Genomic DNA, 13,444 nt, shown 5'->3' on the forward strand with positions numbered 1-13,444 from the left:
GACTCAGCCAGAGCCCTCTCGCGCTTCACCGGGGCGTGGCGACGGGACGACCTGCCACCGTCCTCATAGCGAGCCCGACGGCGTGGCGGCTGGTCGTAGTCACCGCTGCTGAAGCTCTCGCTGGAGGAGGAGCTGCCACCGCCGGACAAGCCACGGCCATCGCCAAGGGCGAGCTCGCCCTCGGCGTCGTCGCGGCCGTCGTCAAGGCCAAGCTCGTCGTTGCCGCCGCTGTCCTCGGGGCAGCACCCTGCGCGGAGACCATCTTCCCCAAATACCCTCACGTAGAGGGTCGCGACGCCGTCGTACCTGAAGTGGAGGGTGCACCTCCTGCTCAGGCCGCGTGCGCGGGCGAATGTCCGCCGGTCGCGGGCCAGAACCGCGTTGCCCGCGGCGGAAACCTCCACCGCGACCCACGAGGCCATGCTGCAGCAGCCGTCGGCTTGCAGCCAGAAGCCATCGAGGCCCGCAGCCGGCAGCTCGCCGGCGAAGGAGCGCGGGAGCTGGAGCCAAGTGCCGGCTGGCTGCTCCGACCACACGACGAACTCCGGGAGCACCTCCGCCGAATGGAAGCGCGGCCGAGGAGGCCGGGCGATCACGGCGCGCCTCCCCTCGGCGCAAGGGCTGCTCCGCCTAGAGGGGCCCCTACCGCGGGAGGAGGCACCGCTGCGGCCACCAAGGATAACGCCGGTCCCGGAAGGAGTACGTCCGCGCCCCCGAGGGGCCACAGCGAGGGTCGCAGCGCGCTTGCGGCCACGCCCCCTCTTGGGCGGTGGCGAGCCTTCCCTTTCTCCGCGGCCGAGAACCTCTTCGTCGGCGCCATGGGTGTCGCGGCAAGACGGCGAAGCGAGGAGGAAGAAGAAGGAGCGGGCAGCGAGAGGAAGGAGATGAGCGATGGGGGCTCCGCCCCTTTCCTCATTTATAGCCATAAGGAGGCCAACGGCCGACCTCCGCGATCGCACGCAGTGATGGTTTTCCTCTGCATGCGGCTGGGTCTTGTCAAGTCGAGGACGGTTGCCGAGGCAGCATGGGGAAGCCGAGATGCCCACGTCCCGTCAATCGCCATGCGTCGACCAAGGCCGCATGCGGTTGGGGCCCGCGGCGTTCCGCACTTGCCCTTTGGCTTCGCCTCGAAGCCAAGTCCGAGCGCGCCTTGGGCCCGGGGGCTACTGTCGGCGTTCTGGGAACGAGGGTACCCAGACTTGCTTGTCTGCGGCCCACAGCGTGGCTCCACCAACGGCCCGGTACGGCCCAACTTCGGTAGCAAGGACTCAAGACCCTCGCGAGGGGGGAAAGCCTCGCGAGGCGGACGACACCAAGACCTCCCTGGGGGTGGCCTCGCTAGGATGGCTCCTGAGGAACGGAGATATCTATGCAAGGGGCACCTCGCGAGGTTCACATGACATGAGCCATGACGACCAAGGCCAGGCGGGCGCCAGTGTGCCAGTTTCCTCTTTGGTGCTAAAGAGGCAAGCGCAGGCGAGGAGTCCCGAGGCATCAGGCAAAGGTTTCCATATCGGTGCAACAAGACCAAGACCAGCAGGACGGCAGGATGGAGGTCACCACGGAGCCCACAACAGCGTCACCACCAGAGCCTTTGGCAGACGAAGACTACTTTTGTCAGGATAGCATGTACTAGTTGTCTCCCTTCAAAATTGGCCGTTGTGGGAACCCTTCCCGCCTACATTTGGGAAGAGGACCAGGGCCTCTATAAATAGGACTAGCCACCACCATAGGAGGCAACGCATCTGGCCGAGAGGAGAGCTCACCTCGGATCGGATCCAGTCCACTCCATCTCATCGAGCTCAAGAACACCTCTCCTCCCGAGGTTGTTCGTCCCCTGTACTACTTCATCCTTAGCCCTCGAGGCAATCCACCACCACACACTGGAGTAGGGTATTATACCACAACGGTGGCCCGAACCAATATAAATCTCTGTGTCTCGTGTTCTTTGGGTTCATCGAGCTAGGCTGTGGGATCGTTGAGCGAGCGCGCTGGAGAGAGAGTTCTTCGTGCGCACCCCAGAGTTCGAACCTTTCAAGGGTCTGCGGAACCCGAAATCCGACAAGGATCCCTGAGTGCGATTACTACAGCGATGACCGGGGCATGTGCGACATGCCTCACCTAGAAAATGGTAGGTTCTTCACCATCAAGCTGGACGAGACCTTTGATGTTTTTACGGTACGTAACCACGACAAGTATTTTTTTTCTTAATTAATCATGACTTGTGCTTCTTTGCTTCAATGTGTAATGTCTGGTTTTTACAATTCGACCAGTGCATTCCCTGCCATGCAAGACGGTATGTCTTGGAGAACCTTGGTTTCCAAGATAATGAGAATATGTAGACGAGGAAACATCACCTTAGGACTCAACATGGTTATGCTTTTCGAGTTAAGCTCTACAATGCAGTTAATCACTCATATTTTGGTTGCTCAAAATGGAGAGCTCTATGCAAGGCCTATGGATTTCAGGAGGATGTACAAATAACCTTCGATATTCGTCCTGAAGATGATATTGAAGATAATATCGACTTTTGGGTGGATATAGATATGCTTCCAGTTCTACCTCTATGTGAGTTTGTCAAATAAATTTGTTAAGTAATTTATATTGTTTATTCAAAAATAGTTGACAGCTTATTTCCATTCTTCAAGAAATGTACAGAAGGTAGTAGACAATACCTACTACAGTTATGGCTCTGAACTAACTCGCGAGGACGAAAACCATCGTGTCTCATTTATTAATGATATAGATACTTATAAGAACAATTATGAAATTAACCCAAATTGTGCTCAATACGTGTCACTAGTCCACGTGTTGAACTACGGTAACATCCATGAAAATAGCATGGTAAGATTTTTTACTATTATCTCACCAGTGCATCTTTTGCATACATTCTTCTTAAGCAAAACTACATTGCTAACTATGTTATTATTATGTTCTTCAACAGAAACTCCCGAAGGATTGTGTGCCTCATCTGATGTATATGGAAGGTGACATGGATATTATTAGCTTATGGCTAAGTCTGCCTACGGTTCACCGCAGTCCATACTCGATTTCTCGAAGAGATGAAGACCTCACAATCAAAGGATGGAGAAAACTTATGAATGATCGCAGGGAACTACTTGAAGGCAACATGGTGCGCAACCCACAAATTGGAGACATGTTGATATCTATTCTCCAGAATGGAGATGGAGGGGCTGTTTAATGCTATTTTACCTTAGAGAGAGAGAAGCAGGTCCTGGCTAGTACTTGTCATGTGCTAAGAACAATTATCTAGTGTTGGTTATGACTATGATGATGAGGAGGAGTTGTTGTTATGATGATGATGAGTTATGTGCTAGAATGTGCTAGAATGATGAGTTGTTATATGACTATGATGACGATGAGGAGGACTTATTATTATTATTATTATTATTATTATTATTATTATGAGTTCTTATATGACTATGATGATGATGACGATGACGATGAGTTTTTATTATGATCATGATGAGTTATTATATCGGTGGGTGGAAGAAACGCGGATTAGATTCAAGTGGATGGATCCAAAGTCACCAAGTTGGATTAGTAGGATCATGATGAGTTATTATATCATTGGGTGGAAGAAAAATGTATTAGATATCCAACTTGGTCACTTTGGATCCATCCACTTGAATCTAATCCGCGTTTCTTTCACCCATTGATATAATAACTCATCATGGTGATCATGATATAACAATCCTTAATTGCTATTGTATCAAAATTTGTTTAACAACGTATAAATACAGTATAAAATAAAAGAAATGAAATACGGACGAATAATAGTAACGCTGGGTAACAGCACACGCTGCTAGTACTTAGCACTAGCGCCGACCTGCTCGACGCTACTGATAACTGACTTAGCAGTAGCGTGGGGTCATACCAACACTACTGCTAAAAGTTAGCTGTAGCGCCCCCCGCTTCTGGTAGGCAAATTCATCGCCCTACTACTAGGGTTTTGCCTAGTAGTGGTTGCTGCCAATTAATTTTTCTGTTAGTTCACTCTGTACGTAGATAAGCATGCATATGCTCAAAAGGCATGCTTGGTTGATCGGTACCTAGTAGTCCACCACTTGGCGTACTGTGCATTTTTTGAGTGCCATGAAACTAGTTTTTCAAGCTGGACCATTTTGGTTCTTCATTTTATGTTTTTAACAAGCTAGAATTAGGTTTCCCCTACCATTATTTCATCCGGGATCAAGGTATTACAGTACATCAGTTAAATTAGGTATTACACAAATTAAATTAGGATCCCCCTGCTATTGTTTCATTTGGGAAGGAGGCGGCGAGGTATGCCCGTTCATGACGAACAGGCGTGTATGCTCAGATTGCTAAGTCGGGACCAAGAGCCATGGAGTACGAGTGTATCGTAAAGGAGCTCCCACCCTAGAGATGACCGAATGAGGTTGAGACGCGATCGGTTGTCGCTTTGAAGGCTCTCGGGTGACGATGGCATGTCCATGAGAATGACCGTAGGATGCTCCGCATCATCCCCTCCCCCTTGTGAAAGACCCATCCTCGGATCATAATCCTCATCACCATGGAAATGGAAGACATGGAGGGACTTGTATTTGGATGTCGTGTATGTCATGGTGCAATCAAAACACTCTAAGATGTCTCCGAAAAGGTATACATGCAAAAATAGCAAACACAAGGGACACTTGGAAATAACATTGTTAGCGCACACAAGGTGTCCATCACTTAAGCATGATTTAGTCCAACAAGATTGTTCGTGGCACATGATGCTTAGCCAAATGTATAGAATAATGATATGTAAAGCATTCATGGGAGCAAATTTATTTGTGGTATACACAAAGTTGTTGTGAATGTGAATAATGCTATCATTGCGCAAAATGATGTCATTGTGGGGTGGTTTATCAATAGCATGAACATGGCAATTGGTGCTCAATATGATTATGTTATCATGCAATTGATGATGGGCAATGTGATCGTTATGTATGAACAGGCCATCAAGGTATATCACAACAAACTTACTAAGAAAGTGCACAAGCTCATATATCATGGATGACATGGAAATACAGGATGCAACAAGGCAATCATAATGTAAGTCAATACATGCATAAGGTGCAAATTTGTTGTGGATATTATTGTACCATGGGTCGATGTCGTGGCAAGAATGGTGGTCCGGTGGTGCATCCCAAGTAGGCGCATCCACTCATCTACTTGATGTCGCGTAGAGCCAAGTGCCAAAGGCGCTCCTCCATTCAATAGATGTATCATGTAGACAAGAAAAAGGAGACAACAATGTAAAAATGGTCATCAAATGCGTATTTGAGAATGGCTCAAAGGGAAGGTGTTCACCTTTATGAGGCTCTCGTAAATGTTGATGCCGCGCATCGTGTACGCCTTCACATTACCAATATGTCTCATGATGTAACCACCTTGTAAATCCTTTAAAACGAAAGAACATGACAAACACTCGGAAAAACAAATGAAGTTAGTATGAGTGCAAAATCTATCATTCGTATGGTGAGATACCCAACAAGTGTCATCATCATTCTTATCATAAGAAGTGACAAGATAATGCGGCATGGTATGGAAGCCTATGGTGCGAGTACAACCAAAAACATTAAGCTCACTCAAACAAACATGCTTCACAATCAAGATGTCCAAGTGTTCAAGCATAAATGAGAAAGATAGTCCAATCTCAATATGAATAAGCATAATATGATTGCACTCACCACAAGGTAATATGAGAGAGACAATTAATGGAAACAAGTGTCATATAATTTTTTTTTGCAGCGAAGGAAGCATCAAGCATAGATTCATGTGGTAGGCACGGATGGCTGCAGCCGACGGAGGGGAGCTCGGAGGAGAGGGAGCGACCAGAGGTGGCAGAGGCAAGTTTTCAAGAATATGTGCACTTAGACGAGTAATGCTACATCTACAAAGGTTTACTTAAAGATTTTACGTATAAGCTGATGTAGAGAATTGTGATTGGTATTAGGGAATGAAGGGGCCCATCCCACTTAAAATCAGGGGGAGACAGAGAGAATTAGTTTAGAAGGTTAAGTAAACATTTGTAAGTCTTTGTAGGTGTACGTAGCATTACTGCGTTTAGACGGCTGTGAATGATTTTGAAATGAAAACTCAGTAGATCAGTCTATTGATGTAATCCAAATTTTCGAAAATGCATACATTGTCTTTTTCCATCAAACAACGATCTATTCCCTCCGTCCGAACAAACTTGTTCCTCAAATGAATGTATCTAGCATCAAGTTAGTGCTAGATACATCAGACAAGTTTGGGATAAGTTTTTTCGGACGAAGGGAGTACCAAACACTACTTTATTTCCTGGATCTGATTGTATTGCGTGCTTGCTTCCGCCGAATCAGTCGACCAAACACTGCATACATTGTTTTTTCCATCAACATCGATCGATCAAGCACTGCTCCATTTCCTGCATCTGATCGAATTTTCGTGCTTGCTTCCGCCGCATCGACTTCCATATCTGCAGACGGCTCGATCACGCGGACTCGGCGGTGGCACCGAAGGCGAAGCCCGACCCTCGTAGCGCATCCTCCACGATCTTGTCCAGCCGTGCCGCCATTTCCGGTGTCATGTGGTTGCTCCAGTCCCCGGCTACGCCCTTCCGAAAGAAAGCCTCATTCCTGACGTGGTTTTGGGTGCCATTCTTGTTCACCTCCATGTTCTTGAGAGTGTCCATGCTGCACAGCTCTACGACTTCCTCCGCGACCCCGGCCGCCTCTTCCTCGACGGAGAACGCGCACCCCATGAACTCCGCCAGCTTCCTCACGTTGCCCACCGGGTCACGGAGCATCTCCTCGTACCGGAGGAAGAGCACCTTCTCCGGCTGCCTCCGACTCGCCTCCCAGTAGCCAAGGACGTGGTGCCATTGCGGGCCGCAGGTGCATCGGCCGTCGCAGAACAGCTCGAACATCTCATCGATTGTGTATGGCTTGGGCGGGCTGTCGTCAACCGCCGCGAACGCCAATCTCTTCTTGGTGAATAGCCACTTGGAGACAAGCGCGTCCTTGGGGTCGCGGCAGACGTACACAATCTTGCACCCGGCGCCCTCGGTGGTCACGCTCTTCGGCACGTGGGTGTACGGCAGGTGGGTGGCGAGCAGGCGCGGCGAAGGGAGCGCCGCGAGCACGTCATCGCCGCTGTCCTCGGCCACCAAAGACGCGAAGGCCTCCTCGAGGTACTCGAGTCTCGACGCAGTCGTGGGGGTTACGGCGGCGGAGCGGGTGGTCGAGGGAGCGCGGCGGATGGTCGGCGCGGTGGAGCGTGGCGATGGCGAGGGCCTTGAGCCAGGTGGTGCCGGACTTGGGGAAGCTGGCGAGGAGGACGTCGGACGGCCTGGCCTCGAACCGCGCGCGGGCGGCCGCGACGGCCGGGAGAAACGGCTCGGAGAACCAGAAGCCGCCGTGCTGCCTGAGATGGTAGGGCGGGCACCGCGTCTCGAGTGGGAGCGAGGAGATCACGAGGTCGGCCATGTCGTCGTCTCCCGACGCGGCCATTGATCCCTGCGATAGCTGCATTTGGTGCCTCTCTCTCTGGCATTGTACATCGGCCGGCTGTTTACGTTCTTTTATATAGATAGCTGACCACGCGATTCCCAGCTTCAAATATTAGTTTATCTGCACGAAGCTTTGAATTCCAGTAACGGCTCGATAGTGTTTAACGGTATGATTCCTTAATTATGCCATCGTTATTTTACTTGAGCTTTGGCTGCCAGCTTGTATAGTTTTTACCCTTACATGAACACAACTGAACATCGACATTCCTTCTGCTGGCTTCACTCCTTGTGTTCATGGACCAGCCGGCCCGGCCGTGCTAGTTTCTCAACATCGATCGTCCCTGCCGGCCTACCGGTCGGCCATGGTGTTGAAGGTGAACTCCGACCCTTGGAGTGCATCCTCGACAATCTTGTCCAGCCGCACAGCCATCGCCAGCGTCATGTGGTTCCTCCAGTCCCCGGCGACCCCCTTCCGGAAGAAGGACTCGTTCTTCACGTACGATTGACCACCGTCCTTGTTCGCCTCCAGGTTCTTCAAGGCGTCGATGCTGCACAGCTCCACGATGTCCCGCACCACCCCCGCGGCCTCCTCCTCGGCGGAGAACGCGCACCCCATGAACTCGGCCAGCTTACTTACGTTGCCCGCCGGGTCCCGAAGCATGTCCTCGTACCGCAGGAAGAGCACCTTCCCGGGCCGCCTCCTGCTCGCCTCCCAATAGCCGGCTACGTGGTGCCACTGCGGGCCGCCCATGGACCGACCATGGCAGTAGAGCTCGAACGCGTCCTCGATCGTGAACGGCGCTGGAGGTGGCGGCGAGTCGCCATTGTTGTCGGCGGCGGCCTCCACCATCTTGTTGGCGAACATCCACGTGGAGACGAAGGCGTCCTTGGGGTCGCGGCAGACGTACACGACCTTGCATCCGGCGCCCTCCGCGGTGACGCGCTCCGGCAGGAGCGAGTAGGGGATGTGGGTGGCGATGACGCGCGGCGACGGGTGCGCCGCGAACACGTCTCCGCCTTTGACCGGCGACGGCGAGAGCGCGAAGAGCCCCTCCAGGAACTCGACGCAGTCGTGCGGGTTGCGGCGGCGGAGCGGGTGGCCGGGGGCGCGCGGTGGGTGGTCGGCGCGGTGGAGCGCGGCGAAGGCGAGGGCCTTGAGCCAGGTGGTGCCGGACTTGGGGAAGCTGGCGAGGAAGACGTCCGACGGCCTCGGCTCGAACCCCGCGCGCGCGGCCAGGACTCCCGGGAGGATCGGCTCGGGCCACCAGAAGCCGCCGTACTGTCTGAGCGGCGTCGGCGGACACCGCGTCTCCAGCGGCAGCTCGGCCATGTCGACGTCGGGGGACGCTGCCACTGGCCCCGCGCGTGTGCGTGCTCCGGAGGCCGAGGAGTAGTTGCCACGAGATACTGGGGAAGTAGTATGTCCCCGGGAGACGCTGAGAGGTGTAACATTTGTGGAGAGTATGATTGAGCAGCGGGCGACAATTATGTTCCCCGCCGACAACGATGCGATCCGGTCGGGAAATGACAAGGTTGAGCAGAGGACACGATACCACCCATGTGGCCTGTGTGATGTATTATTAGTTTTTGGAAATGCCTGTGTGATGTATGTTGAGCCTTAATAATGCAACTAATTCAACGGAATCTCTGTCAAACTAAATGCCGTGTTTGCATCGCCGCGTAGAATTCACTTCGATTCTTTCTTGGAACTAATCAATCTCATCTCCCACATTCATCATCAACCAACGAAATAGTCTTCAAGAGTTACACCACCCACAAGCAACTTCGCAAGCCTGATTCCATAAAGCGATACAACAACATTTCTGAAAATACAATGCAAGCATGTTGCTCTGAATATGTTTAAATACATGTTTTTCAGTTGAGAACCTTGGGCCTTTGTATGAAAAAAGAGAGCATTTTCATGTGAGAATTTTGCCCTGTACTGCCTACACATACACACTCAATGTAAGCTTTTTCATCGATTTGGACCGCACGTGAAATCTGGATCTTTTACCAAGTTGATAGTACGCTCAGGATTTGGAACATGCAGTTCGAAGATTACCTGCCAAAATAATGAAATGTAAGAGCATGTGTCACTCGCTAATAGCATTCCTGCCAAAGAACTAAATTTCTCTGTGCATTTGAGTTCTGGGCTCAGTGTATGGAAGGTGTCTCTTCGCCATATGACATAATAAATAGCGAATGTAGAGAATTCATAGTTAGAAAGTACATACAACAATGTTGTCTCCAGATCTGAGGATTGGAGCAGGAACATAAAGAGCGCACTGCGGTCCCATTACCTACAAAATAGGTCCAATTTCAGATCACTTTTGAGCGTAACAAAAATTCTTTGCTCAACTGGAATGCATGAAAACAGTTTGTCAATTGGAGGTCTCAGTATTTTACCGGCCAGAACCTTCCGATGTTGAAGTTGTTCACAAAAGCAACCCCTTTGTTCCAACCACGGAATGATATGAATGTATCCTTTATCGTGCTATTGGAGTCAATGTGGAAATGGCCTTCATAAAATTCTGGCTCTTCTGAATTGCCTTGTCATAATACAATGCAAAGATATTTTGAGTAGTGGTGCAGTATATTTTTCAAAAAACTCATCGGATGTGCAATCAAAGTACAAATGCAACACTGAAACATGTGCATTACCAGCTATGAAAAGGTCAGCACAAAAATATCAAAATTCAAGATGCAAACTTTTGGTTACAGCAATTTTCAGGCTTCAACAATATTGATGTAAAAAGAGAGCTCCAGAGATCCACTTAGCTTTTCCTGAACTAGCAACAAATATGATAAATAAGGCAAATGTTTCCAGGAGATTAAGTGCAATTTCAAAGCCCGTTGTGTCATGAGCCATTTTAAGTTTTTAACCGAGGATGACTACATGGGAATCAGTTATGCCTTACTTTCCCATGAGCGTGACGTGCACCGGAATCAGTTATGTTTAACTATTTAAAAGGACCATATACAGGGGCTTACCATTTAGATAGAATGACAAATCACGTAGCTTAGTTTGTGAACCACCATGACTGGACACTTTGCTAGCTCTGGCATCAGTGATCTGCTGGATTGGTTGGAATTTCGAAAGGTTGTCCAGTAAATTGAACGATAACGGGTACATTTTCCAGTGATGGAGAGTCACACCATCTATTTCAACAGTAGATAATATCCCCTGTATTTGTCAATTCCGTAATGATCAGCACAAGAAGCTTACAAGCATGGTCCATGTGGATGCTGCAGCATGAGCGAGGTTATGTGGGAGTGTGGGACTTACCTTCTGGTCAAAAATGTATGGCCCATAATTTACACGGCCCATATTTTCTACCTGTAGATAGAACGCATATATATATATATATATAGGTAAGGCAGAAAACATGAATTAATATTATTTATTCGAAAGGAAGGTTGTAGAAGTAATAGCTAATTGTACTCTGATACTTATAAGTACTAAGTAACAGTAGTTTATCATGTTATCTTTTTTGGCTAGGCTGATACTTTCCACATGTGCAGATCTCTAAATAAGTGTTAGTTGAATTTTAGGCTATCCAGTTATGCAAGTCAAAATGTTACAGAAGCATGCCATGCCTCCAGTCATGGATGTATACAGAAGGTTTAAACTGGAAATCATGCAATCATCTTTTACCAAGTCATTGTCATGCCTATGGCTATACACATTACACAGGCACAAGCCAAATCGGCTTCTACCAATACATTTTTAGGAGTCTCTACCAATCTATTCCACATCTCAAAATTCACTGAGTTTGATTTGAACTAAGTAGAGTAGCATTAGTAGATTGTGCAACAGTTTCCTCAAGAACATGAGAATAAGAGCAGGATTATGTAATATTGTGTCAGCAACTGTAACATCTATGGAAGCAAGAAGATTTTCCATTTTATACTTTACAAAAGAAATTCATGACTATTACCAGGATAGATAAGCGGATATTAGAAGAGCAGTTTAAGGTTGGTATCTGTAGGGTTTTACTAGACCATCTTTCAATAACGCCAGCATATATTTGATTTCTGACGTCATCAAGTGAGCATGACACAAACACCTGGGCTCTGTCATGTACCTACAGCATAAATTAGACCTAAAAGCAATGAACTTGAATGCATGTCAACGAAAGAAATGATAAGTAGAAAAACCTTTGGAATTGATAGGATGCTGTAAGGACCTTTTCCTTGGTATTCCGACACATACAGTAGAAACCCAAACATCTGGAATAAAAGAAATGTAACCATGAACATAGTGAACCTGCTTGACAACTTCTGGAATGGAAAAGGAACCAGAGTCCAGAAATATACTTGGATAGGTTCCTACCTGGCCTGTCAGTTCCATAGACAGAGGCTGTTCTGAAACAGCCACTTTCAGTGGATCACAGATCTTATCAAATATGTCAAAGAAAGAAGCAACCTTTTGTAATTTCACAAGCCCATAACTTGCTCTTTCAATGTCGGCAGGAAGTGGATGCAGAGGTGTGCCAGTGCATTCATGTATTACTCTTCTCAATGCTGCTTGATACCACCAAGTTATAATCAGAAAAACATAAACAAACCGTAGTTTAAAAATATATCTGAAGTATAAAATTTATCTTCAAGACTTCTAGAAATTTATTAACTTCTGTCTTCGTGCTAATTCTTGTTCTTGTAGTAGCTCTAGGACCTTCTTTTGTTACTTTTATAGCTTTTAGTCTTTTCCTTGTTCAGTTTTCCAGGTTTTGCATAGTTCTTTCGCCTTCTTGGTTTTCTGTAACTCTGCGTTATTTTGACGCGTACAAAATTACACGCATTTCAATGTGTGGTTGAGAAAAATACTTTAAACTGGTGATTACTACACCTGCTTGTCAACTATGGCACACAGATGATGCAGAGATTAGGGATGCCATTCAAAACCTATCGCGTATTTTTCATTTTAACTCGTGGTGATAGCTGGCAAGCAAAGCCAAAAAGGAACAAACAAAACAGTTATGTTTTCATATCGAGAACTGAATAACTAAAGCAACTATTCTAGGAGAAACTGAAACTTTTGATAGAACCACCATGCTTCATAGAAAAGTTCAAATATAATATAGCATGCCTTTGTATTTGGGATTATGCACGTCTCCATGCTCCTTAATTGGCGCATCCTGGTCGAAGACATTATATAAATATAAGATAGCTCCAGAAATGGTTTAAGAAATGAAAGAACCGATTTGGCGAAGTACTTGCATAATCATAAGATGTGAGGTCTGCCTTATACTCGAATTCAGTTTGACCAGTATTTGCTCCATTGTAAAACCCAAAATTTGTCCCTCCATGAGCCATCTGGAAACAGATCTCGTGAAAAACAGAATTAGTAAAACTAAAATGTAAATGAAATGCAGTGATAAAAGGGCTCTCGGTACAGACATAGAGTACAGCAGAACCATTGCGGCATAGAATACTTTTAAGAGCTTTAGCTGTGCTGCTGGCAGTTGTTGTGGCAATACTCTCACCCCAGTGTGTTAGCCATCCGGTATAAAATTCCCTGAAAAGTAAAGAGGAAATATCAGTAGTACAAGTTACATCCGAAAAAATAATAAATGAGTGATATAATATTAATCATGGTGCACAGAGCCACAGACCACTTACGCACTTAAAGGGGCTGATTTTCCCGGTAAGTTATATTTCTTCTGTAATCTGAATATTGGCCATGGATCATCACCAGTTGAAAAATCAACAGCTGCACTTGAATTCTAATTATTTGGAAACTGGTAACTGAGGAAAACCAAAGGCATAGTACTTGTAATAATTATGAAGTTAAGAAGACAGAATTATTTTCTGCTTTAAAAGTCTTAAGAAACCATACTGAAGTGGATATCAAATAATCTTCATAATTTTTTTAAATCTCAACAGAAAAGTCATTGTACACATAGCATTTACCATCGCACACCA

At 47.4% G+C, this 13,444-nt stretch overlaps 1 protein-coding gene and 1 pseudogene across 2 annotated transcripts in view; both read right to left on the bottom strand.

The window, feature by feature from the left end:
• Positions 1–6,502: 6,502 nt before the first annotated feature.
• LOC123182805 (cytosolic sulfotransferase 5-like) lies at positions 6,503–7,583 on the bottom strand (annotated as a pseudogene).
• Positions 7,584–7,676: 93 nt separating this feature from the next.
• Positions 7,677–13,444, bottom strand: part of LOC123182804 (beta-galactosidase 8) — a 9,503-nt gene continuing 3,735 nt past the window's right edge. Inside the window, exons 8-19 of one of the 2 annotated variants that reach the window (XM_044595474.1) lie at positions 13,142–13,232; positions 12,920–13,037; positions 12,740–12,835; positions 12,609–12,657; positions 11,853–12,043; positions 11,678–11,749; positions 11,458–11,604; positions 10,806–10,856; positions 10,511–10,703; positions 9,926–10,068; positions 9,754–9,819; positions 7,677–8,183 (exon numbers count right to left, since the gene is read on the bottom strand). In XM_044595474.1, coding sequence (XP_044451409.1) covers positions 7,869–8,183; positions 9,754–9,819; positions 9,926–10,068; positions 10,511–10,703; positions 10,806–10,856; positions 11,458–11,604; positions 11,678–11,749; positions 11,853–12,043; positions 12,609–12,657; positions 12,740–12,835; positions 12,920–13,037; positions 13,142–13,232 — 1,532 coding nt within the window. In that variant the 3' untranslated portion in view covers positions 7,677–7,868. Of the gene's footprint in view, positions 8,184–9,283; positions 9,582–9,753; positions 9,820–9,925; positions 10,069–10,510; positions 10,704–10,805; positions 10,857–11,457; positions 11,605–11,677; positions 11,750–11,852; positions 12,044–12,608; positions 12,658–12,739; positions 12,836–12,919; positions 13,038–13,141; positions 13,233–13,444 lie in introns of those variants that run through there. The other variant, XM_044595473.1, reaches the window with a different exon arrangement.

Source organism: Triticum aestivum, chromosome 1D (genome assembly GCF_018294505.1).
Source record: "Triticum aestivum cultivar Chinese Spring chromosome 1D, IWGSC CS RefSeq v2.1, whole genome shotgun sequence".
NCBI lineage: Eukaryota > Viridiplantae > Streptophyta > Magnoliopsida > Poales > Poaceae > Triticum > Triticum aestivum.